General features: G+C 41.0%; 1 protein-coding gene across 5 annotated transcripts in view; it reads right to left on the minus strand.

Annotated features, from left to right (window-relative positions):
• Positions 1–5,642: 5,642 nt before the first annotated feature.
• Positions 5,643–22,783, minus strand: part of AHI1 (Abelson helper integration site 1) — a 223,593-nt gene continuing 206,452 nt past the window's right edge. For 3 of the 5 annotated variants that reach the window (XM_078447345.2, XM_078447343.2, XM_078447344.2), the window contains one exon: positions 5,645–6,815. In XM_078447345.2, coding sequence (XP_078303471.2) covers positions 6,804–6,815 — 12 coding nt within the window. In that variant the 3' untranslated portion in view covers positions 5,645–6,803. Of the gene's footprint in view, positions 6,816–22,783 lie in introns of all 5 variants that reach the window. The other 2 variants (XM_078447348.2, XM_078447349.2) reach the window with 2 other exon arrangements.

Genomic DNA, 22,783 nt, shown 5'->3' on the forward strand with positions numbered 1-22,783 from the left:
ACCCACACGATTATAACCTCAGAGTGATATGTATCTATTTTTTTGAAAAAGGTAGAGAAAATAACTCTTTACATTTGTTTTTGTCTAAATATAGCCAAGTGGATGGAAGAGATCCTAAATTCAATCTTCTGTTAAGCCGTGAGCAAGATGGGAGGAAGGAGGGAAGAATGATTTTCTTTAAAACTTGTAACTTATATAACTCTATTGTTGGACTTGTCAAAAAGAGCTTCTATTGTTTTTGTAAAATCGATTAAGAAAAATGAAGTAAGTGGTTGGTGAATGAGTAAACAGGCTTCAGGAAAGAAGTGCTCAGAAAGAAGGAATATTGTTACCGTGATGCAAACCCTAAGAAAATCTGAAGAAGAAAGTCAAAATCCCCAGAACATATAATTAGGGTATTATTATTCACTTTGTAAAGGATTTTTCTCTCCTCTGAAAGAATCTCCACAGGCTTCTTTTTAAAAAGGCAACTCCATTCAAGCTCTTATGTATTTGATAACAGATGATTAACTACATATTTGATGGGGGGTAGGCAGGGCCAAGAGAGAGAAAGTTTCAGGAGTCCATGCCAATTGAAGAGCTATCAGAAACAAAGATAAGCTCCATTAATATTATAATGTAATTATCAGGGAAATTATTGCACTGAAAAAATTCAAAGTTCACACAGTTTTTCTGGAGAAAGGGCACCCGGTATTTCCGGGAGAAGGGGAAGGTGCCTGCCTTCCTGGGGTTTGGGGAAGAGGAGCCAGGCCATCAACCTGAGAACACTGCACCCACCGGGCAGATACTGTACCCAGGTCCTAGATCTTACTGAGAAAGCAAATCCTTTTCAGGTATCTGCAAGTAAAGCGGAGAGGTGGGTGGTAGTGAGTAGATAAGAAATCTCTTTTTTTGTGTGTTTATTTTTTGAAAGAAAAGAATAAAAGTTAGGGAGAGCAGACTTGGCAGTCACCTTGAAAACAGAAGAAATACTAAGAAACTTGCATCATGGCAACGACATGGGCCTATACCTTATATTTTAGTCATTAAAGCAGAGGATGATGAGAACTACTCACTCATTTTTAGTATTTGATGAAAGGAAAAAAAATCACTCAGGCTTGCATTATTTGACGTACCATGTGCTTGTCACTAGGGGATAATTTAAGAAAGAAATTTTCTACCAAAAGAAAGGAAATCATTCCATAGGCCTCTTGGGTTCCCACCCACAACTTGTATGTGATAAAATCGAATGAAAAACAACAAGCACTGCCTTGAGGCGGAGAGGAAGAAGGCACAGTGTGGCAGTGTCTTGGAATCCTCTGGATTATGTAAAACAGGGGTGACAGACTTTTTCTGTAAAGGGTCAGACAGTAAATATTTTAGTCGTTTTTCTGAGCCAAGCGATAAAATCTGGAATATGACGTAGGCTCTCTCATAACAAAAGTGAAGGAATATTTTTCCACAACTTTTTAAATTAACCAAGTTCAACACTTTGGACTAAAATTTGAATTTCATGTCATTTTCATGAGCAATGAAATTTCTTTTATGAAGTTTCTCAACCATTTGGAAATGTAAAAAGTGTTCTCACTCAGTTCATGGGTCGTACAAAAACAGGTGGTGTACTGGACTTGACCCGTGGGCTTTAGTTTGCTGACTGTGGACGTGGATAGAACATTTCCAGGTCAAGACAAATGTCCTTGATCAGTCAAGGCCCTACCAGCTCAAGCTGAGGTTGGCCATCACTTGAGAATTTTTCTCAACACAGGAGCGCTGCCAGTGACCACCATAAGAAGTGACAAAGGACAGCCTGGCCTGCGATGTGTGACATCTCTGTAGGGACTACTCAAAGGACAGTTAACTCAGATGACAACTGGGTTGTACCTGCCCTTTCAGATCTGGTGCAACTGGCTGAGCCTCCATCCCCAGCCTTAGAAAGTCAGACTCCAAGGTTTCAGTTATTTCCCAAGGAGCTTGCCTGCTTTCCAGGAGCAATTGTTTCTGCTGCATTAGGTCAGTTTATAAATTCACCTGTCCTTGTTTTCATGATTGCTTCAACCAGAATGGGGAATTTGGTTGTTTTAGTATTTTTTAACCAACTCACAGACTTGCAAGACTTAGGTTGTTTTAGTATTTTTTAACCAACTCACAGACTTGCAATTGAAGATTTAGGGAGATAATGTCAATTTACGTGGCAGCAGTAACGGCATTTGCTCACCATTGTTTATGTCATCACCATAGCCAACATTTCCAGACAACTGGTTTATTTTGTCAGATGCTTTTCATATATTATCTTATTTAATCTTTTAGTAGTCATTGGAAATAGATTTAAAAAAATTATTACCACATTTTATATTAAAAAAAAAAAGAAATGAAATGAAAGAGATTGAGGAATTTTCCAGTCACAGAGCTAGTTGGTGGTTGAGTTGAATGTGGAGAACCGTCAGCAACCCAAGAAGCCGGTGCTCCTAAAAGCCACCCAATCTCCATCTGTGGTGCTTTAATTGAACACTAGACTTTTTTGTTTTTGAAAGTCCTTTCCCACCTTCCTTTCCCATTCTCATTGGCCAGACCACCTTCCAAAGTGTCCTGGCTTCTCACTATTTTCCTGGTCCTCTCCTCACCTGTGTCTTTCTTACTTCTCCCAGATTGCTCCCATGAACTCCTAGTACCTTGATACAATTATCCAGAGTAATCTAGCTCGTATCAGCTCATATTCCCAAACTAAGCTCTACAAGAAGTCTTCTTTGAGAAATAATGTCATGTTATAGGAATAAAACCTTGATTGGCCAGTTGAATGTAGAATGATAGGACAAAATCTATATGGAGAGGATGGAAGAAATAAAGTGTTTACAACATTAGAAAAATGAAAAATTTCCCTTTCTTTCTTGGGGGGATGCAGCAAGTAGACAAGAAAGGATGAAATCAGTGATTACTGAGCAGCATGGCAGAGAAGATATAGGACTTTTTTTTTAAGACTTTGCTTTGTGGGGCACTTGGGTAGCTCAATCAGTTAAGTGTTTGACTTCAGCTCAGGCCATGGTCTCATGGTTCCTGAGTTGGAGCCCCACATTGGGATTCTCCCTCTCTCTGCCCCCACCCCCCGACTTGCTCTCTTTCTCTCACCAAAATAAATAAACTTAAAAAAAGAGTTTGCTTTGCATGTAAGTGTTCAGTAATATCTTCTATGCATAAAAAGCTTCGTGAGAATATATGAATGTATGAAATCAAGAAACGAAGAATTCAATGGAGACAGAAAGTAAGAAATTAATGTAAGTTCCCTGAGAATCTAAAGAAATTCTATAGACTTTCCATATTGGATTTTTGACATTGGACTTCCCACAAGATGTGCTGATGTTACCTAAATCTTTAGCAACAGGGTGAATCTACATGGTAAAGTGTGAGCCCACAGGGAGAAGAACAATTCTAAGTGGGTAGGGAGTAGAGAATGCAGAAAAAGAAATATATAAAGAGGGTAAATTGAAGGTCAAATGAAAACCATATTAGAGAGGGTGGGGTGATTAAGAAGGGGACCTGAATAAGGGTAGAATGGTGGGGCTGGAAAGGATGGGATGAATCTCAGAGAGGTAATGGCACCAGTTGGGTTTCAGGCACAGGAAACAGCAGCCTTTCTAGGTATTTTAACCAGAAAGGATCATGATGTAGGGAATTGGGTTCCTTCTAATATTTCTGGAAAGGCAGAAGAAGTGGACTCCAGGCTTGGGATGAACAACATTGCAAAATGGCCCACCTGGGAATTGGACCCCCCTCTTGATAAGAAAAGGGGGTAATTAGGAGGGCATGTTCAGCACTGTCAATTTCAGGAAGAGCCTACCCTCACTATAAGAGGAGTTGCCATCACAAGTAGGGGCTCTAGAGCTACGCTGTGCCCACTCCATCTGCAACAGCAAAACATTCATGCTTCAGTCCACACCTTGCAGACTTTATTGCAGCAGGTGCCTGGGTGTTAGAGCACAATTGTGCTTGTCAACAGAAACCAGCATAGAAAGATCTCTTCCATCTCATTTCTGCTCTCCAGATTTCATATCAGTGCATCTTATTGGTGGAACCGAATTACATTAAGAAGCTAGTGACATGCCAAGCTATATTGGAGCCAAAGAAAAAAGGAACATTAAAATGTTGTAATACATAATGCAATACTGCATTACATTTTAATTTTTTAAAAATATTGCATTAGCATTCATTGTCTGGATTCTTGAGTTTTTGATGTCCCCTTAAATTTTGTGCCTGAGGTGCCTTACCTCCCTCCTCTTAGCCCAAGCCCTGTTGGGAACTCTAGTTGCAAGGGAGTCTTGGAAATACATTTTTTAGCTTTCCATCCACTGCAGTAATGAGGGCACACTGGAGGATGTTAGGATGCAGGTAGAGAGGCATCTGTGACAGTTCATTTTATGTCTGGGCTATGGCTTGGGCTTGGCTGGGCTATGGAGCCAATGTTTGGTCAAACACCAGTTTAGATGTTGCTGTGGAGGTACTTTTTAGATGTGATTGACATTTAAATCTTTGACTAAAGCAGATTACCCTCCATGATGTGGAGGATGGCCTCATTCAATCAGTAGGAGGCTTTAAGAGAAAAGACTGAGGTCCTCAGTGAAGGGGGTCAAAATTACAAACTTCAAGTTATAAGATAAGTAAGTCCTGGGAATGTAAGGCACACAACACAATCATTATAGTTAACATTGCTGTGTGATATATTTGTAAGTGGCTGTGAAAGTAAATCCCCAAAGTTCTTAACACAAGGAAAACACTTTTCCTTCCTTTTCTTTTCTTTTTTCTTTTCTTTTCTTTTTTCTTTTCTTTTCTTTTTTTCTTTTCTTTTTTTTCCTTTTCTTTCCTTTCCTTTTCTTCTTTTCTTGTTTTCTTGTTTTCTTTCTTTCTTTCTTTCTTTCTTTCTTTCTTTCTTTCTTTCTTTCTCTTATCTATATGAAGTGATATATGTTAACTAAACTTATTGGGGTGATCATTTCACAATATATGTAAGTCAATTAATTATGCTGTATGCCTTAAACTTATACAGTGCTACATGCCAGTTATATGTCAATAAAACTGGGGGTGGTGGTGGTGGTGACCTCTTTAGGTATTTCAACTAGAAAGGGACATAATGTAGGGAATTGGGTCCTCTCAAACTTCTTGGGTGGGCAAGAGAAGCAGGCTCACTTATATACACATACATCCTATTGACCTTATTAGTTTTGTTTCTCTGGAGATCCTTGGCTAAGGTTAACCTTATCCAAAGGGATGACAAGAGAGGCAGTTTGCCAGGGTCTCATGACTGAGTAGAAGAAACAGTATTGGTTTATAGTTTCAAGGTAGAGGGAGGCAAAAAGAAAAGGAGGGGACTAGGCTGATTCCCAGGCTCCTAGTGTGGATATCCAGCTGGTGCCTCTGATCTCAATAAGGAAGACAAATACAGTGCCAGATATGCCCATGAGAAAACAGAGCACACGTTCATCATCCTTAGAAGACAGCTAACATCTCTCAAGTGCAGCCATGTTTCAGTGCATGAAAGCCACCCTATATGTGTCACACGTTGCCTAGAATAGGCAATTTGGTTGTTCCCTCACTCATCCATTAAATAAATGGTTGTTAAGTGCCTATGAGTCACGTACTGTTCAATGGCTTTGGACGTCCAAGGGTGAATGAAAGATCAGTTCATTTCCTCCATGTTTTTATTCTTATTTAGGAAGATATAACAAACACACACACATGCATACACACACAGATAAAATAATTCCAGATGGTAATATGTGCAGTAAGGACCATGAAACTGGGCAACGTGATAAAGAGTGACAGGTAGTGGGGGCTACCCTGGACATGGTTCTTCAACTCAAATATACCTAGAACCCATGAGAATGTGGGAACCGACCGGACGGCCATGGGGTGAGGGGCCGGCTGAGCTGCTGTGTGTGTGAACAAGCTGGAATCAAAGTAATGAAATCCAGGCTTACATGAATTGTGAAAGGGAACCCAAGCACAATAGGAGCATCTGTAATGCACCCCTTAGTTCCCCATACTGAAGGCGAGTTGGTGGGAATTGAATGGGCCTCCATGGGGTAATGCAGACGGCAAACTGTACGGCAAGGCCCTGGCCCAGGGCTGAGTCTAAGAGCAGCGTGGGGATCCCGGTGCGGTGGAGGCTCTCTGAGGTGCAGGCGATGCCTGGGGCTGTTAAATCTCCAGACTGACACAGTGCTTGGCACACTCTGGTTTCTCTCGAAATGTCAGTTGACAAATTAAGAAATCCCCTGCCTGAAGATGGAAGGAGCAGCCACAACAGAACCAGGGAGCCTTTGCATTCTGTGTGATTTCTTCACACTTGGGGAAGCATTTGCTTCCCTCTATGAAACAAGCCCCCACAGCTTTCCAGGTGGGGATGGGGAGCTGGCCCTATGGCTCCAATTCTGTTTCCTTGATAGCAGCGGTTGCTGTCCTCTTGGGGGGGACTAGGATTTGCTTTTAACACTTCTGCCATAGTGTGGCTCCAAATCCTTTCCTTAGGTTTGTCCCCTTAGCAGCTGAGACAGCCTGGAATTCTAGAAGACTTCATTAAATGCTAAGGAAGTAAAAAAGACTAGTATGCCAAAGAGCTCAAGAAGGGTAATCTATCAGATTTACGTGGTATGGTTTTCTGATCGTTTTAGACCTGCAGGCTCTGGTACCACATTCCATGTAGAGAAATTGTGCAGGTCTAACCCCAAAAGATGGGTGCAGTTTCACAGATGACATGACTCAGCTCTAGGCCCATCACCACGAACAGGGAACAAATCTTCCTTTCTACAACGAAGCTTGTGTCTGCCATTAAGATCTCATGGCCAGATCTAGCAAATAAAAATACAGGACACCCAGTTAAATTTGGATTTCAGATACATAACAAAGACTTTTTTAGTATAAGTATATCCCAAATATCGCATGTTCCAAATGTTGCATGAGGTATATTTATAACTAAAACCAGTCTGTTGTTTATCTAAAATTCAGATTTGACTGGGAGGCTCCATTTTTACCTGGCAGTTGTACTTAAGATCAAGAAAGAGATTTTAACTCGTCACCTGCACCTGGCCTTTTCACCCAATCCTCATTCTGGGTTCCAGTGCTGGGTCTCCACACCTCCCTCAGGGGTGGGTAGAACTATTACAGCTGTCCCAGTTGTAAGTTGTGACTTCTTCCTTTATTTAAGACCCTACCTACTTCCATTTCTATACAACAGGGGTTCTTGCCTGTTTGGACAGAATCATAATATCTGAACATAAAATGAGCATATTATCCACACAACAGAAAGTATGCATCTGTCATCGTTTTATGCAGTCAGTACACAACAACTTTGTGTTTTCCTTTGGGAATAACTAAACTCAGTCCCCTAGTGACCGTGCTCAAAAATCTTGAGGACAGTAAAGCTTCTTGGACAGTTGGTAGATATTCAGTCTAGAGCATTTCCATTGCTCTTACATATCAGAGGATTAAAATAGTCAGCCAACCATATGACATGCCTAGGAGCTATTTTCAGCTCTGTTTTAACCTGTTGAACTCCGGATAGCAACTTCTGTATTTTTATCTTATGTTATGCTTCCTTTGAGGCAATAAGTATGGGGCAGTCAGGTTAGAAAGAAATCACTAACAACTTTCAAGAAAACAATCTAAAATAAGCCAACTGTGTAGCGAACATAAAAATATACAGATTTCCTTTGCTTCTACTGGTATTGCCGAAGTCCACGTACTTAGGATGTCTGCACGTAACGTGCATTTAGCCGCGTGGTTCTTTTGCACTGAACCTTTTAGATCAGATGTGTTAGACTTTCTCCCTCCCCCACTGCACGATTAGTGTGAGACCTCTTGCCTCCTCAGGCTGAAGCAGAGTGCTAATACTGTTTAACTCTTAATTCAAACCTAAAGTGTAACGGCCACATGAGCCATAACAGTATCTGTCTAAATATTAGCTGGAATTCCTAGTCCTGGTTCTTTTACTGACCCTGGCTGTCTAGGCAATGTTTAAAAGTGCCTGTAGTCACCTCCCTTTTTCCTTTGCTTATGTGGGCATGAGACTGTGCGTTCTTCAACAGGTTGGAAGCCTGTCTTGTTCGCTGCTGTCATGGCCGACTCAGGCTGCCATAACAAAACACCACTGATGGGGACAGCGGTGGCTTAAACAACAGGTATTTATTTTCTCACAGTTCTAGAGACTGGATATTCAGCAGATTTGGTTTCTTCTGAGGCCTTTCTCCTTGGCTTATAGACAGCTGCCTTCTTGCTGTGGCCCCCTTGGTCTTTCCTCCGTGCATGAACCCTTGGTGCTTCTTTGTGAGTTCAAATTTCTTCTTCTTATGAAGACACTAGTCAGACTGGATGAGCACTCACCCGAATAGCCTCATTTTAATTGCATTACCTCCTTGAAGGTCCTATCTCCAAATACAGTCACATTCCAATGTATTAGGGATTAGAAATTCAACACATGAATTTTGGGGAGACACGGTTCAGCCCATAAGAACCACTGTCCAATAACTAATTCTGTGCCTGGCACCTGGTACGCAATAAATGCTGAATACAAGAACTTTGATAACGTCATTGGTGAGACAAGCCACTGAGTTTCTTGCAGTAGCTCATCCAGAGTGTGTGATTTTTAAGCTTTTCTACCTACACATGTTATTTGCCATTGATTGTGTGACAGCAAGTAATCTGACAGGATATTAGATTTGGACACCCTGCTTCCACAGAGATTAGGCCACATGTATGTCGGAGCATCCTTCCCACCCCCAGGCACAGAGCCTGTCACTTCCACGACGTCTCCACCGGCTCCCCATCAGGCTCCTGATGGCGGCTGACGGGAAATGCAGTGGCAATAATGAGGTTCCCCAGCTGTCTGTCAACTCTAGCCCTCCTTTCAACAGATGCTTGACCTCACCCTGTGGAGGCATGCATCTCCCAGTTTCCGTTATTTCCTTCACACTGGGAAGAGAAGTCCTAACCCACGAAGAGATCTCCTGCTACTTTTCTAGGGGAGAATGGGCATCTCGACAACATACCCATTGTCTGAGCTGCGCTTTGCTCGACTAGTCTTTCAGGGCAAGGGAGGAAAAAAAAAAAAAGCCCCAAAACTTTGATCCCTGGGGAGGCGAAGCGGAAGTTGATCTTCACCATTAAATTTTTTTATAGATAGCAAAGTCCATGCTTCCACCTGCATCCAAAGCACAGAGGCAGCTGGCAGAACAAAGCACCAGAGAAAAATAGCTGACCAGAATCTCTTAAATTGCCCATGTACAGGTGCAGCTTGTTTTTCATCTCGGTGGCAGTCACTAGTGATTGACAATGTTTTACTCAGAGGACTTAACCCTTTTTTCTCCTACATGAACCAGAGTCAAGGACCATGGTTTAGAAAATAACTCCTACCCCGCCGTCCGTTCGAAAGAAATCCAACCGAAATGGATGGCAACGTTACTTCAAACCAGCGTTCCCTTCAGGGAAGGAAGGAACTAAACACTTTTAGACAAAAGTTTTGGAAAATTATCGCTAGGCCTCTCCAGCTTTGTTGCCAGGGCTGAGGTACTCCTTTTGTGCTGACAGACACCCAGATAGAGGTGGATGCTTTTCCGGAATGGGAGTGATGTCATGCGTCGGATTCTCTAGGTGTGTCATATGTCTTGTACCTGACCTAGAGAACCAATTCCTGTTTGCCCTCAACTTTTTTCCTTCACCATCAAACGAGCTGTCTTAGAGGGTAAGCGGCAGAGAGGAGACCCGGGCATGCAGCCTAGTTTTCAAACTTCCCAAGATGGCGAACGGGACAGCCTTGCCTCGCTGGTGTTGAGCTGGTTTGTTTCTTTCCCCCATGACAGCTCCCACCGCATCTCACATGGGGTTACTTTTCATAGTTGTGCACAAGGACGTTAGCCATTTGGGGAGTCCCCTTGGAGGAGCTGAATTTGTGTAGAGTCCAGACAGATAGGTCATCTGCATAATGGCAGTCTTCGGAGCTTTCGTGGGGGATGAACTGAGGGATCACAGAGGGACGAGGGCAATTTTTAACAAACACATGAACAAACATTGTGAGGGTGGCATGAATAGCTCTCAGAACCTCCACAAGAGTTGAACATTTGGAACAAGGCCAAGTGCAAAGGAGGAATTATCTCCTAAATCGTGAGCCCTCCTAGTGAGAAGAAAAGTTTGTTACTGCTGATTACAAGTTCTCCTGAGCTCCCACCCGGGAGCAGAGTCCTGAGCCAAGGATGTTAATGAAGACACAGTATTGTGGGTCAGAGGGCTTCACGTTCTGGTAGGTGTATTATAAATCATTTCCTCTCAGCACCAGAGACGTCACAGACGAACATTTTTAAATAATTTAAATGCCCGGAATGCACCATGGTATGAGCACAGAGCATGACTTCCTTAACCCTCACAGCCATGGAGAGATGGTTTGACTTCTGAATGGAAAAAATGACATGCAGATAACTCTGACACTTCAAGAGTCTTAGCAAATTTCCAGCTGTCACACACGCCCAAGAAGCTTCCTAGTCTGGGTCTTTGGCCTCGACATGGGCTTGGAAATGAGTCCATGCTAGGTTCAGGGCATCTGTCCAGATGTTCAGGTCTCCACACTCAAACCAGTTAATCTGGAAGTAAAATAATCAAAGGAACTCTGTGGCCTGGAAACCAATCTCCCTCACTCATATAGCAAAACTTTTGTATGAGTCTTGGTATGGTCCTGTGACCAAAAGCTATTGAATTGTAAAATTGTGAATTTCCAATAATTGTTTTGATCTTAAACATGGATAGCAGCTGCTAGTGATTGTGCATGAAATAAAATACCCAGATTATGCAGAAATTACAGCCTCAGCTCCATGGTGATAATCTAATGAGGCAAAAGCTTGGATGTATGTCAACTTAATCAGAACAATAGGTGCTGTCAACCAGACAGAGATACTGTAGGAAGTAATGTCTCAGAAATAACACGGTCTGGAGTTTGGCGGCAAAACTCTTCTCCCTGGGAGTTTCTAGCAGGCGTCTGGAATATGTTTTTCCTTCAGCCCAATTCACAAAATCTTCTGTGGGAGCGGTGAGAACAAATCCTAAATTCTGCTTCAATATTTACCCCTTGTATTTGGACTTATGTCACCACGAGAGTGGAAGCAGAAAACGCACAGGCCCGGATCGACCCATGGGGCAGCTGAGCGCCCAGGATTTTCTTGTGGTTTTGGTCTCTCCATGAGGGAGATACTCTTTAATCACCATACTCATTCTAACAGATTTTCGAACCAGGGGTTATATAGAATGCTCTAGACTTTGGATATTCTTGGCCTTGGGAAAATGATTTTTTTTTTTTTTTTAAGTTTGTAAAGGTAATTACCATTATTTACAGTTCTGAGGGCAAAGCCCCACCCTGGGCTTTGGGCCAGGGGATCTCAGGCTGGAGTGTGGTGAGGTGAGCCAACTCTGAGACAAAAGCACAATTATGCTCACATAAAAACCAACACTGGTGGTAGTGGGATGAAGGAAACACCCACGCAAGGGGGAGGGGTGTGTAGGGAGGGGCTTCCTTTGAAGTTTTGCATAAATCTTGTAAAGTTTTCCCCCCCATCGTGCTGGGAATGAAGAGCCCGAGTCTTTATCCTGGGTCTCTTATTAAGCTGTGCCATAAGGAAACGGACTTCCTTCTTATTTGATTTGCCAATTTTTAAAACTGAACTTTAAATAAAAGAATTTTAGAAGAATTAAGAAAACGGGAAGTGTTGTGTAAGGTGTTATGGAGTTTCTTCATTTCTTGGCAGAAAGGAACTCAACTAAAACACCCAAAGTGGACATCTTTCTTTTTTAAGCCCACTTCACGTGGTAGGTAGTTCCCTGACCCTCCTTTCTGATTCACATCCATTTTCCACTTAGGAAAGTCTTAAAGCTGTGGGGTTAGAAAGAGTGTTGCCACGGTATGTCTGGTTCTCCTAGTCAGAAAATAATTAGCTAATACATAACTACTTGCACACGTTGCTTTCTTGTGAACTATGCCATCCGCCATCTTTTTCTTCCTGCCAGGTGATTATTGGAGCTAATGTTACGAACCCGTGGCCAGAAAGTTGTAATGGAAGTGTTGACGCGCCCTGAGATCCATGGGGACTACAGGGTAACTAGCCATGAGCAGCGAGTGGCAGGGAGAATCGGAACCCAACGAGCAGGCACCCCCAACCTGGCCGAGAGTGGATGAGTGCCCTGGTTCCCAAAGGGCTGTGGCCCCATGGATTGTCCATGGCACAGTTTACGAGAAAAACCATAGGGAAGTTGGATTTTCCCTTTCAGTCCCGAAGGAAAATACCCTTTGGGAACCGGTGTTAGACACATGAAGTCCTCTGGCTGTGACCTCGGTGAAGCCAAGGCTGAACGTATTTTGGGAAATCAGCCTGCCCCTCGCTGCTGCACACCTGACAGAACCCGAGCGATCAGTTCTGGGCACCCAGCTCTTTACTGCCCCGCAGCAAAGACGAAAGGGGAATTACAGGCGGGCTGGACTTGAAACACTGCTGACACCCCACCTGAATTTTCAGGTGCCCCGGGGAGTCCTTTCAACCACCTGGAATGGAGGCTGGTTCAAGGTACAGATGCAATATGTGTTTGTCTTGCTTTTGTTTGCACCTGAATACAAGTACCAGCTGGAAGCCAGAAGGTGTGGAGTATTGCAAACAATTTTGACTGTAAATAAAGAGAATGTAAGAGTTTAAAAAGAAATTGCTGTGAGCTGCGTCCTGGGGGGGGGGGGGATAGAGACAGAGAAAGAGAGGGAGAAAGAGGGAGAGAGAGAAAGAAGGGGGAGGTAGAGAGAGGGGAGTAGAGAGGAGGAAAGGGAGAATAAATAAATTTGCTAAAGGAAATAGAAAAATCCACAGGAATTTGTAATGGTGTGACAGTGCTGCATATTTTCTATGATACGGTAATATCCCTACCTACAATTTGTCCTCAAATTACCGATGTATAGAAAATAAGACTTTGGACCTGTGATCTGCCTTGCTCAGTACTGAATGTGTCTACTATGTGCCTGGCCCTGAGGTAAAGCCCTGGAATCACTGATGAAAAGATAGTTCATGCTACACTCAGACAGCAAGTTCACACGTACAGTGAGAGTGCTGCGTGACAGAGGCGTCCCAGGGACCATGAGAACGGAATGGGCCATCCGTGGCTCCCTAGGATAGTGAAGGGAGACTGGAGAGGGGACGCATCGAGAAGGGATATCATACACAAACCTCTTCTTTCACCAAAAGACATAATTCCCACAAGGGTGTGAAATGTATTGGTGGTAGTCTTTTATCAGTCATTCCTTTTGGACTGGGATAATGTCTGTAGCATACGGAATTTGGAAATACAGCATTTTACTTAAATGCTAAAAGTTGACGTGAGCATTTCCAGGGCAATATGCAACACCGAGACTCTTTTTGACCAACCCATTTTGTTGAAGATTGTTCTGCAAAAGGCATTAGAAATTCAGAAATTATTAAATGTTTAACTTTCTTATCTAATCCTTATACCCTAGTTTACAAGCTGTGTGATCTGAGATACACAGCTTTACCTTTCTGAGCTGTAGGGTTTTTGTTCTGTTTTAAATGGGAGTAATAATATCTACCTTTTAAGTTTATTTTTTTGAATTAATTGAGATAATGCATACAAGGAATCCTGTGCCTAGCCTGTGCTCAACAAATAGTAACTATAGTTAAAATTAGTCTGTAATAATGTATAATTATAATAAACTTTTCCTTTTCCTGCTAAATTATGACTGTGCATAGGACAGAGTGAATAGGAATAATGACAATTATTTTGTGAAATTAGTGGCTACAGCCTACTAAAATGGTTAAATTTTTCAGTGAAATAATCCAGTAGTGCTGATGAGTAATTTATTTAATAGGATAAATGTCAAAATCACATTTCCCTGGCTGTGTAGACAGAGCGAGTGTCACAGCGAGGTTACCCACAATGGCCCACATTCTCAAGAAGCTGACCAGACTCTTGTTTATACTCAGGAGCAGTTACACTAATCCTGAGGAGAATTAGAAGATCAAAAGTTAAAAGCACATCAAGACTAAAAGTTAAAGGTGTTCAACAGCATCTTTAACATCAGTCACCTAGAAATCTGAGTGCACAGTGTCATGACCATAAGCAGACCTGCCTTAGCTGGACCCATGCCAAAGGATGTGGCGCCCCAGCCCCCTGCCCCAGTCAGCCAGGTCTGCGTTTGACTTGTGCACCTGTGCCTCAGGGTCTCCATGCAGCTCCTGAGACTTTTTAGGTAAACACTGCCGGGCTGGATACTGGGCTTACTTGTTGAACAAAGGCTTTGTGAAGCTTTCAGGATTTTTTTTTTTTTTTTAGATGATAAAAACATGGGTGATGAAAATGACTGGATTCACTTATAGGCATGAAAATAGATAACATGAAGCCAGGAGTTCTTACGAGGAGTTGCTCAGACTCAGCAACAGTCATAGTGTGGACTTTGGTCTATGAGTCTAGGAATCATTTCTCTCAGAAAACTACTGAAATTTTAAGAAAAGAGTGATCGAGGCATTGGATTCACAGGCAACAGGTTCAGATACACAAATTTTAGAAGACTTTTGAAGTTTTTTTCCCCCTCAGATGAATGGGAATGCAAAATATTATGCAAACCAGTTTTAATCTTCTGTATACTTTGCCTCAGTAAGAAAAATTAAAGACAAAAAAGGGAGGGGTCCCATCCACATTTTAAGATTGTGTTTTTATGTAAATACAGCGTTGCTCAGAATGCACATGTGGCTTGAGTAGAACTCACCTTCTGGACAGGTCCTCCATCTTGGATTCAGATGGCTTTGGAGGCAGACTTAGATGTGATCAGTCATGGTTTTAATGTTTAATGTTGAATTCAGTGAATGCTACTGGCTGATGTTAGGCAGGGAAGAAGAAAAGGGGAGAGTGTGAGAAAGCAAAGAGAGAAGGAGAAAAGATGAAACGCTGCTATGACCACAGAAAGGTATTACAGAAAGACTAATGACATTTTTGTAGATTCCTTCCATAAATTCCCTATCCCTGCTGGGTATTTAGAATTATTACAAAGATTATATTCCACTTGGTGACATCCTGTGATACTGAGCGTAAGCACAGATTTGTAAGAATTATCTCAGTCACACAAGAAATAGGAGAGAATACATTGACCAATAGATTACATATTAATGTTAAATAATACCTTGATTGATAGACTGTCAGTTTCGATGTCGGCTGTTAAGTGTCTTGGTAGACATTATTTTTAGGACGCTATGAGAGCACAGTGAGGAGGTCACTAACCCATTGTTACTAATTGGGAAAGGGATCTTAGTGCATACATTTGAGATGAAACTGGAAGGGCAATATTTAGCAAAGGCATGGCGTGGAAGAGTGTTTTCAGGTTGACAGCACAACCCAAGGGCTTGAAACAGCAATCGTGCTTTGTGGGAAGTACTGGGGTCTTGCCGTAATGTGAACAGAGGGCACCCATGTAAATCACAAAATGGGATGAGGCAGCAGGGGACAGGTCATGGAGGTCTTTGCTGTCCTCAGCTGCTTGGTCTTTTGAATACCAACAGTTTCTCACTTTTGCTGTCAACTTTGGAAGTCACTGACTTTCATTTGGGTTTGCTGTGATCAGAGCACAGGACTTGATTTATAGGAATTATTCTGAGCAAACAGGAAAAGCTGAATGGATTTAGTGACAGCGGATGGGGACACCAGTGGAGTTTTGAGCAGGGTGTGACATGCCAGGTTTGCATTTTATAAAAATACTCTGTGGTGCCTCCAAGTTGCTCAGTTGACCTAATGAAGTTCTAGATCAAATGGGGAGTTACTGTCTTTTAACAGAAAGTGTATTTGGTAACTTGAACAATAAGCATTTGGCTTATAAGTCCAATGCACGAAATGATTATTTTATTTGGTTTATGAAAAGGTTTTGGAAAAGGACCCTGGCATTTTCTGTACATTTTCCTCCTCTTTTGACTATAAAACACAATTAAAAAGTATTTTACATGTTTTGGACTGTTATAACTTCATTTTTTAAAATGTTTATTTATGTTGAGAGAGACAGAGAGAGAGAATGAGAGCGAGCATGGGAGGAGCAGAGAGAAGTAGAGAGAATCCCAAGCAGACTCCACACTGTCAGCTATCAGGGCAGAGCCACTGCAGGCCCTGAACTCCCGAACCATGAGACCATGACCTGAGCTGAAACCAAGAGCCAGATGCCTAACTGAATGATCCACCCAGGCACCCCTATAACTTCATTTTTAAGTGCTTGCATTTAAAATATATAAATACTGGATGGCAGCAAAAACAAACATCTTACAGCTGACTTCAGAAGGAGATCATTCGATTCCAAAAGACACATCTAAATGAGTCTTATTAATTTATAGGTGCCTCTTCTATAGAAAACATTTCCTGGCTTTCCACATAATTTATTTCCACATATTTCAGATGTCAGTGAGGAGTTTTCCTAGTTGGGAAGAACACAACATTGGGAGAAGGAGAGCTGGACTCTCATCAACAGTTGTTGGGCAAGTCATTTACCTCCCTTGTAATTGGCGTGAAAAATGGAAGAGTCCTGCCTTTTGTGTGTAATGAAGGTTGTTACACAATGAGGCTCAAATTCGGTGATGTTTGTGGAGGTCCTCTAAAAACCACTGTAGGGTGACAACAGCAATAAACACATGACATTTTCAAGGTGAGACATAGAGAAGAGTTGAGGCTCCTGGTTCAACTGTCCATCCAGCTCCTGTCCAATGCTTGACAACCAGACATTCAATCACGGGCTGTCGAATAAGTGAATGTGTGTGTGTGTGCGCACATACACGCACACTTTTAAAAAAATATTAAAAGTGTTAAAACTATTGATGATCCTGAGTTATAAAAATATATTTAGGAAGGTAGTTAATAATCCCAGCTTTTTAATTTTTTAAAATTTTATTTTAGAGAGTGAGCGCGAGCTGGGGAGAGAGGCAAAGAGAAAGGGGTAGTGAGAATCTCAAGCAGTGTGGAGCCTGTTGCAGGGACTTGATTCCAGAATCCTGGGATCACAACCTGATCTGAAATCAAGAGTCAGATGCTCAACTGATTAAGCCACCCAGGCATCCCATCCAGCTTTTGATATATATAAACAGAATTAGTTCTTCTCTGTATCCAGTTGTCAAGATAGAAAACACACACACACACACACACACACACACACACACACACACACACACACACAGACAAAACCTCTCCTCTCATACATGCATAAAAATGTCACTTCTCCACTCTCTCTTACCTATTTCCAACTCTCACTCATTCTAATTCATCACTGTAATAACCTAGTTTTAAGGGAAATTTATCTGAATGTAGACCATGCTCTACATGGGATGGTCACTTTCAGCTGCAGATGAGGTTGGGAAGATTTAGGGCACTTTCAGAATTAGGATTTAGTCATTCAGCTTTAAGTGAAGTAAGAATGTTACCAAGTAGGCAGCAGTAAGAGGAGGGGAATCAGCAGAAGGCAGGGTACTGCCCTTGGTTTCTGTGATTCTGGACAAGTTACCTAACAGGGGTGTGTAAAAGAAGGGTCTTTGTTTTATTTTTTGGACACATACTGTCCATCCCATTTCCAAAATTTTACATAGTAGAGCTCTGAAGGGAGCTTTTCAGGGGTTGGGGGGGGGGGCAGAAGGGTGCAAAAGCTTTCCTACATTCCCTCTTGTTCACCTTCCCTCAGATTATTCTGTTTGGGGGAATGCATGGTTTGTTGTTGTTTTTAAACTTAAGCCCAAGCAACAAACTTCTCAGGCTCTCTGAGATAGGATCCATTTTCAGTAGTAAGGACCAAGAGAAAGGCAAGAACTAGAGAAAATACAAGGAGCATAATGTTTGGTGACTGGGCTGGAACCACAACCTTTGCCTGGCTTCTCACCTGTTTCCCTTGAGCAGCTTCCATTTTACCTTCTACCACCTGGGACCTATCACCTCTGAGATTTCCAGATTCAAGGAAGACCTCCTTGGGACCTCTTGTTTGTGATCGGAGGAACTCTGACCTTGTAAAAAACATGGACGAGGAAGGTTGTGGACATGGAATCAATGTAGATTTATTTTTTAGACGTGGTGTCTCTCTACTCCTCCAGTAAGGAGGAGCCTTATTTACTAAGATCCACTCTTAACATCAACCACTATACCACCTTTATCAAATGACACATCAAGTAAAGACGGATAGTTCTTTCACACTGATAGGAACTGCCAAACAACTCACTGCTTTTTAAAAGATTTTATACATAATTTTTATTACCTTTTTAAAAAGTAAACTCTACACCCAATGGGGGGCTTGAACTCACGACCCTGAGATCAAGAGTCACATGCTCTACTGATTGAGCCAGCCAGGCAATCCCAGAACTCACTGTTTTATAGGAAAATCTATTTTGGCAAAACCCCCCACAAAACCATTATTACATTATTTTCTTTCTCTGGATTGGAGGGGGGATTGGAGCAGGAATAATGTCTGAATTTATCTGTGCTCTAAGTTTACAAAATGGTGGGATTGTGGCTTTCAGAAAAGGAGGACACCCAGATGGAAGAAGTGGTCTTGTGTCTTCTTTTCAGGAAGAGGATGTGTCCCAGAGACTACCAAGAGGGAAGTGACCTTCAAACCTCCCAGGAGAGAAACCCATCATAACCAGCAGCAGGCACCCATGCACGGGAAGGGCTGACCAGACTGTACAGTCTCCTACCCAGGGCCATTCATCTTCAGGAAAAAGACCACAAAATGCAGAGAACAGACTAAACTCATTATCTCAGCCCAGGATCTGTTCTATATTCTAGATGTTCTTCTATTTTGAAATTCAAAATTGACAAGTCTGTCCTTGGCTATAGGGCATCCTAAATACAATAGTACTATATTCATGTTTGAAAGAAAAATCTACCTTCACTTTATGTGGCTGCAGGATCTCCAACAACTATGGTATAACAGTCTGTCGCAAGTGTATTGGATGTTTCAGTTTGCCAGACCTGTCATGATAAATTAATTACAGGATGTTGCAGAAATGGCAAAGCTCCAGCAGCATCTTGCATGGTTTAATATAGCCCCATTTCCCCATTTCAATGTATTTGTGGTTAGATAAATCCTCAGAAATTTACAGCTGCTATAGACGAGTTTATTATGTACTCTGCCTGCACACATGATAAGTATAATAAGAATTTGATGTTCTTAAAGTACATAGATTTTACTGACATTTCTTTACCACCATGGAAATATTTAGTTGCTAAAAGTAGCATCTGCGGATACTTCTGAACATTAACTTCAGCAGAACAGGCAGGGATGGTTAAAAACATTACTATGCTTAACCAAACCTTCCATTTACTTTAAATTGAAGAACTGCAGCTCAGAAAAAATTACATGGGGCATTTATATAAAATGGCCCTGTGAGCAAATTTAATAGAAAAAAAAAAGTTAACTACTGATTGTCAGTTGAAAACACTTTAAAAACTGAACTGAAGCTACCACACTTTTCTCCAGGGAACCTTCCTTTTGTCTCATGACTGCTTTTCTCAAGCTTCAGTTAGTTTTTGCTCTGGCAGCAGTTATTTTCCTCACCTTCTTGCTCTTTCCTCCTTTTGTACTTTATCTCTTCCTTATCTTCAATTGAGCAAATCATTTCCATTCTATTCCAAGCGATTTTAAATGATTGACAATACAGAAGTTTACTTATATAAACACTGTACAAGCAAACCATTCCTACATTTTCTTCCACCATATTCTTTCACAATTCTTGACAAGGATCAAATGATGAATGAAGGAAAACTGAACTGGAAGTAGTTAAATTAGATTGTTCACTCAATACTTGTAGAAATGACACTGCAGTATACATATTTGGGCCATTTTGACATCGGTGACAGAGGTGGGACGTGTATTGTGGTTATATATGCACTTATGACCCTCCCTCCACTTTTTAGATTGAAAACAGGAATTAAAATTGTAGATTCTTAGCAGTCTTAGCCTCCCTCGTTGAGATAACACAAATAATTCGTCCATAATCAGAATGAGTTTCAGGTGTCAGAGAGCAACTTTAGAAAACAGTGTGCTGAGAACATATGCTTGATGTAGATTTGAAGAAGATCATTAGAAAAAAAGCATTCTTTGTGTTTACAAAACAAATGTTTTTATGCTATCCAGTTCCCGCCTTAACTTAAAGTATTTCCTATTCACTTTAATAATTGGAGCAGAAGGGTATGATGAATGAAGCGCCTCATTATGAAGTTTGCTTTCTGGGTCTCTACAGAGAGTAGCTGTCTGCTTCTGCCTAGTTGGTCCATTGTTAACCCTAAATGATGCTGACATCAATTCTCCTGCAGATAATTGGGTCCATCCATAGATTGAGTTCTCCAGTCAACAGAGCCTTTTGATTGACATGACTCTTGATGTTTTTATTATCTTTTATATGACTGGAATGGAGCCTTTCTGTTTCTTGAATAATATCTTACTGTACATGTATTAGTTTGATTCCACAGAATCTTTCTTAAGAAAATATAAGAACTGTAGTATGGAGTAAAGATTTATCAAAATAATTATGGGATAAACAAAGTTATCAGCTAAAAATTTTTTGTTAACTCAGACATATTTTATTTTATTTTTTTGGGTGTCTGTTGCATTAAAGACATATTAGATGCTTCTAGTCTGAGTGTGGTTGTGGGTACATCCAAACTGCTTCTTTCTTCTAGCTTGTGCTGGAGTCTCCAACAATAAGCATTTACTGGCATTTACTCTATACAGCAACTGAGATCCAGCCCTTCCGAGACCTCCCAGTGGAGTCTGACAATCTCCATTTACAACTAGTGCTGACGTCACTGGTCACGTGCACTTGGACAAATTACTTAACCTTCAAAATCTTGGTTTCCTTATTTGTAGGGCAGGTAATAGTCTACCTACCTCATTGGTTTGATATGAAGAGTAAATGAGATCATATACATAAGGTGAAGATTTGGGGAATATTTTCTGTTCATGAGTTCAATGAAGCAGAAATCAACAAATACATAGCTTAAAAAAGTCGGACTGTTGAAAAATGTTCTCATAATTTACTTAACAGATACGGCTCTTCGATGGAAATCATTTAAATACATGTAAAAGTGTAAAGTCTTGGGGCACCTGGCTGGCTCAGTCGGTAGAGCACGTGACTCTTGATCTTGGAGTTGTAAGTTGGAGCCCCATGTTGGATGCAGAGATTGCTTAAAAATAAAATACGTAAAAAAAAAGTTGAAGGTCTTGAATTCAAAGGTCCTAGAACTCTAACTCTCAAAAATATTTGTGAGTTAAATATACAATTAAAGTGACATGTCATATAAAGCTATGACATGGTAAATTATTTCCCAGATATACTCTTGTTGAGCTTCCTAAAGTGAAAACGTCTTTTTGCAATAAGACTTCCCTGTAACTTAAAACTAAAATTAAGGTCAAGTATTTGCTTTTCTGGAAAGAAGCCTTACATAAGGTTTTAAAAGTACCAAGTATTAGTCACTTAAAAACACTGATTTCATTTAAAATGTGCATTTTAAACATTTATTTGCATCATGGTGTAAAATATTTCATGTCTTAAACCTTTAAAAACTTGACTGTTGTACTAGCTTTGCAAATCTTATCCACTCAATAGTTTTGATATTGAAGAAAGTTTAATGTTCAAGATAGAGTAGAATCAATTGGGAAATAAATTTGTAAGAACGGCTTAAAAGTATTATTTAGATCTAGAGAAAGATAGTGTCAAAATGTTACTTGTTTGGAGAAAAGAGACTTCATAAAATGGGACACAATTCAATGATTTCAGAATGAAGATAAACAAAGAAAACTCATTTGTTACTAAGAAAATGTGCAGTATTAGAATCTTCAAATAGATTCTTGTGTCCGATTCCTTTACTTGACTATAATTTGGACTTCTATTTGGAGGGCACTTTTATGATCGCCCCCACCCCATCTCATGTTTGAGAGAATGGTAAAGATGTTTTATTAATCTATTTGTGGACATAACTGGAGTCTCATTTGTCAACAGCACAAAAGAGAGAAGGACTGGGCTTTGAGTAAAACCAACTTTTCCTGGTTTTGCCTCAATTGTTATTTTTGTCTTCAGTAGTTGCGATATAAAAATAACCCTTTATTTTTCATATGAACATTGAGATCTCAGCAGATGTTTAGCTCCCTTGACATATTTCATTTGTCTTGATTTAAAATCTTTCTGCAACTTGTTGAAATTCTTTGTGATTAAAACTGAAATCAGAGAATCAGTACGCATCTCAAAACAATGCGCTGAAACTGCAGAGATGCATATTTTTATTTTTTAATTATCAAGTGCATTCACAAGTCAGAAAGAACAAGCTTCTACAAGGGTGACTCAAGCTGCTTGGGCCGGGCTGTACGTGAAGGCACAGATGTGTGCACTCAGGACACTGGGGGCTCTGTGCCACCCGAACAGACTTCTGTGCTGATCGCTGAGGGCTTTGGCTGGCCTTGATGTCACTCACCACCTTCAAAAATGCTCCCCCCTTGTAAGTTCTACACAGCAGGGGAATGTTTACCAATTTTCATGCCTCAACAACATGTGCAGGGATAAGAGCCACATACATTTTTACTAGAAGATATTTTATATTGGGTATACATCTGGGCAAAATTTACACCTCAATGCTCAACACTGTTTTTCTCACTTCTTACTTTAATGGAATCAATTGTCTAATTTGGTAAATAAGTTTTCTGGGTTTTATTAGTTTTGACCTGTGTGGGATTACATATTTACTGACAGACTTATAATCACATAGTTGAGAAAGGAGAAGAGTC

The sequence above is a fragment of the Panthera onca genome, chromosome B2, assembly GCF_046562875.1.
Source record: "Panthera onca isolate mPanOnc1 chromosome B2, mPanOnc1 haplotype 2, whole genome shotgun sequence".
Taxonomy (NCBI): Eukaryota; Metazoa; Chordata; class Mammalia; order Carnivora; family Felidae; genus Panthera; species Panthera onca.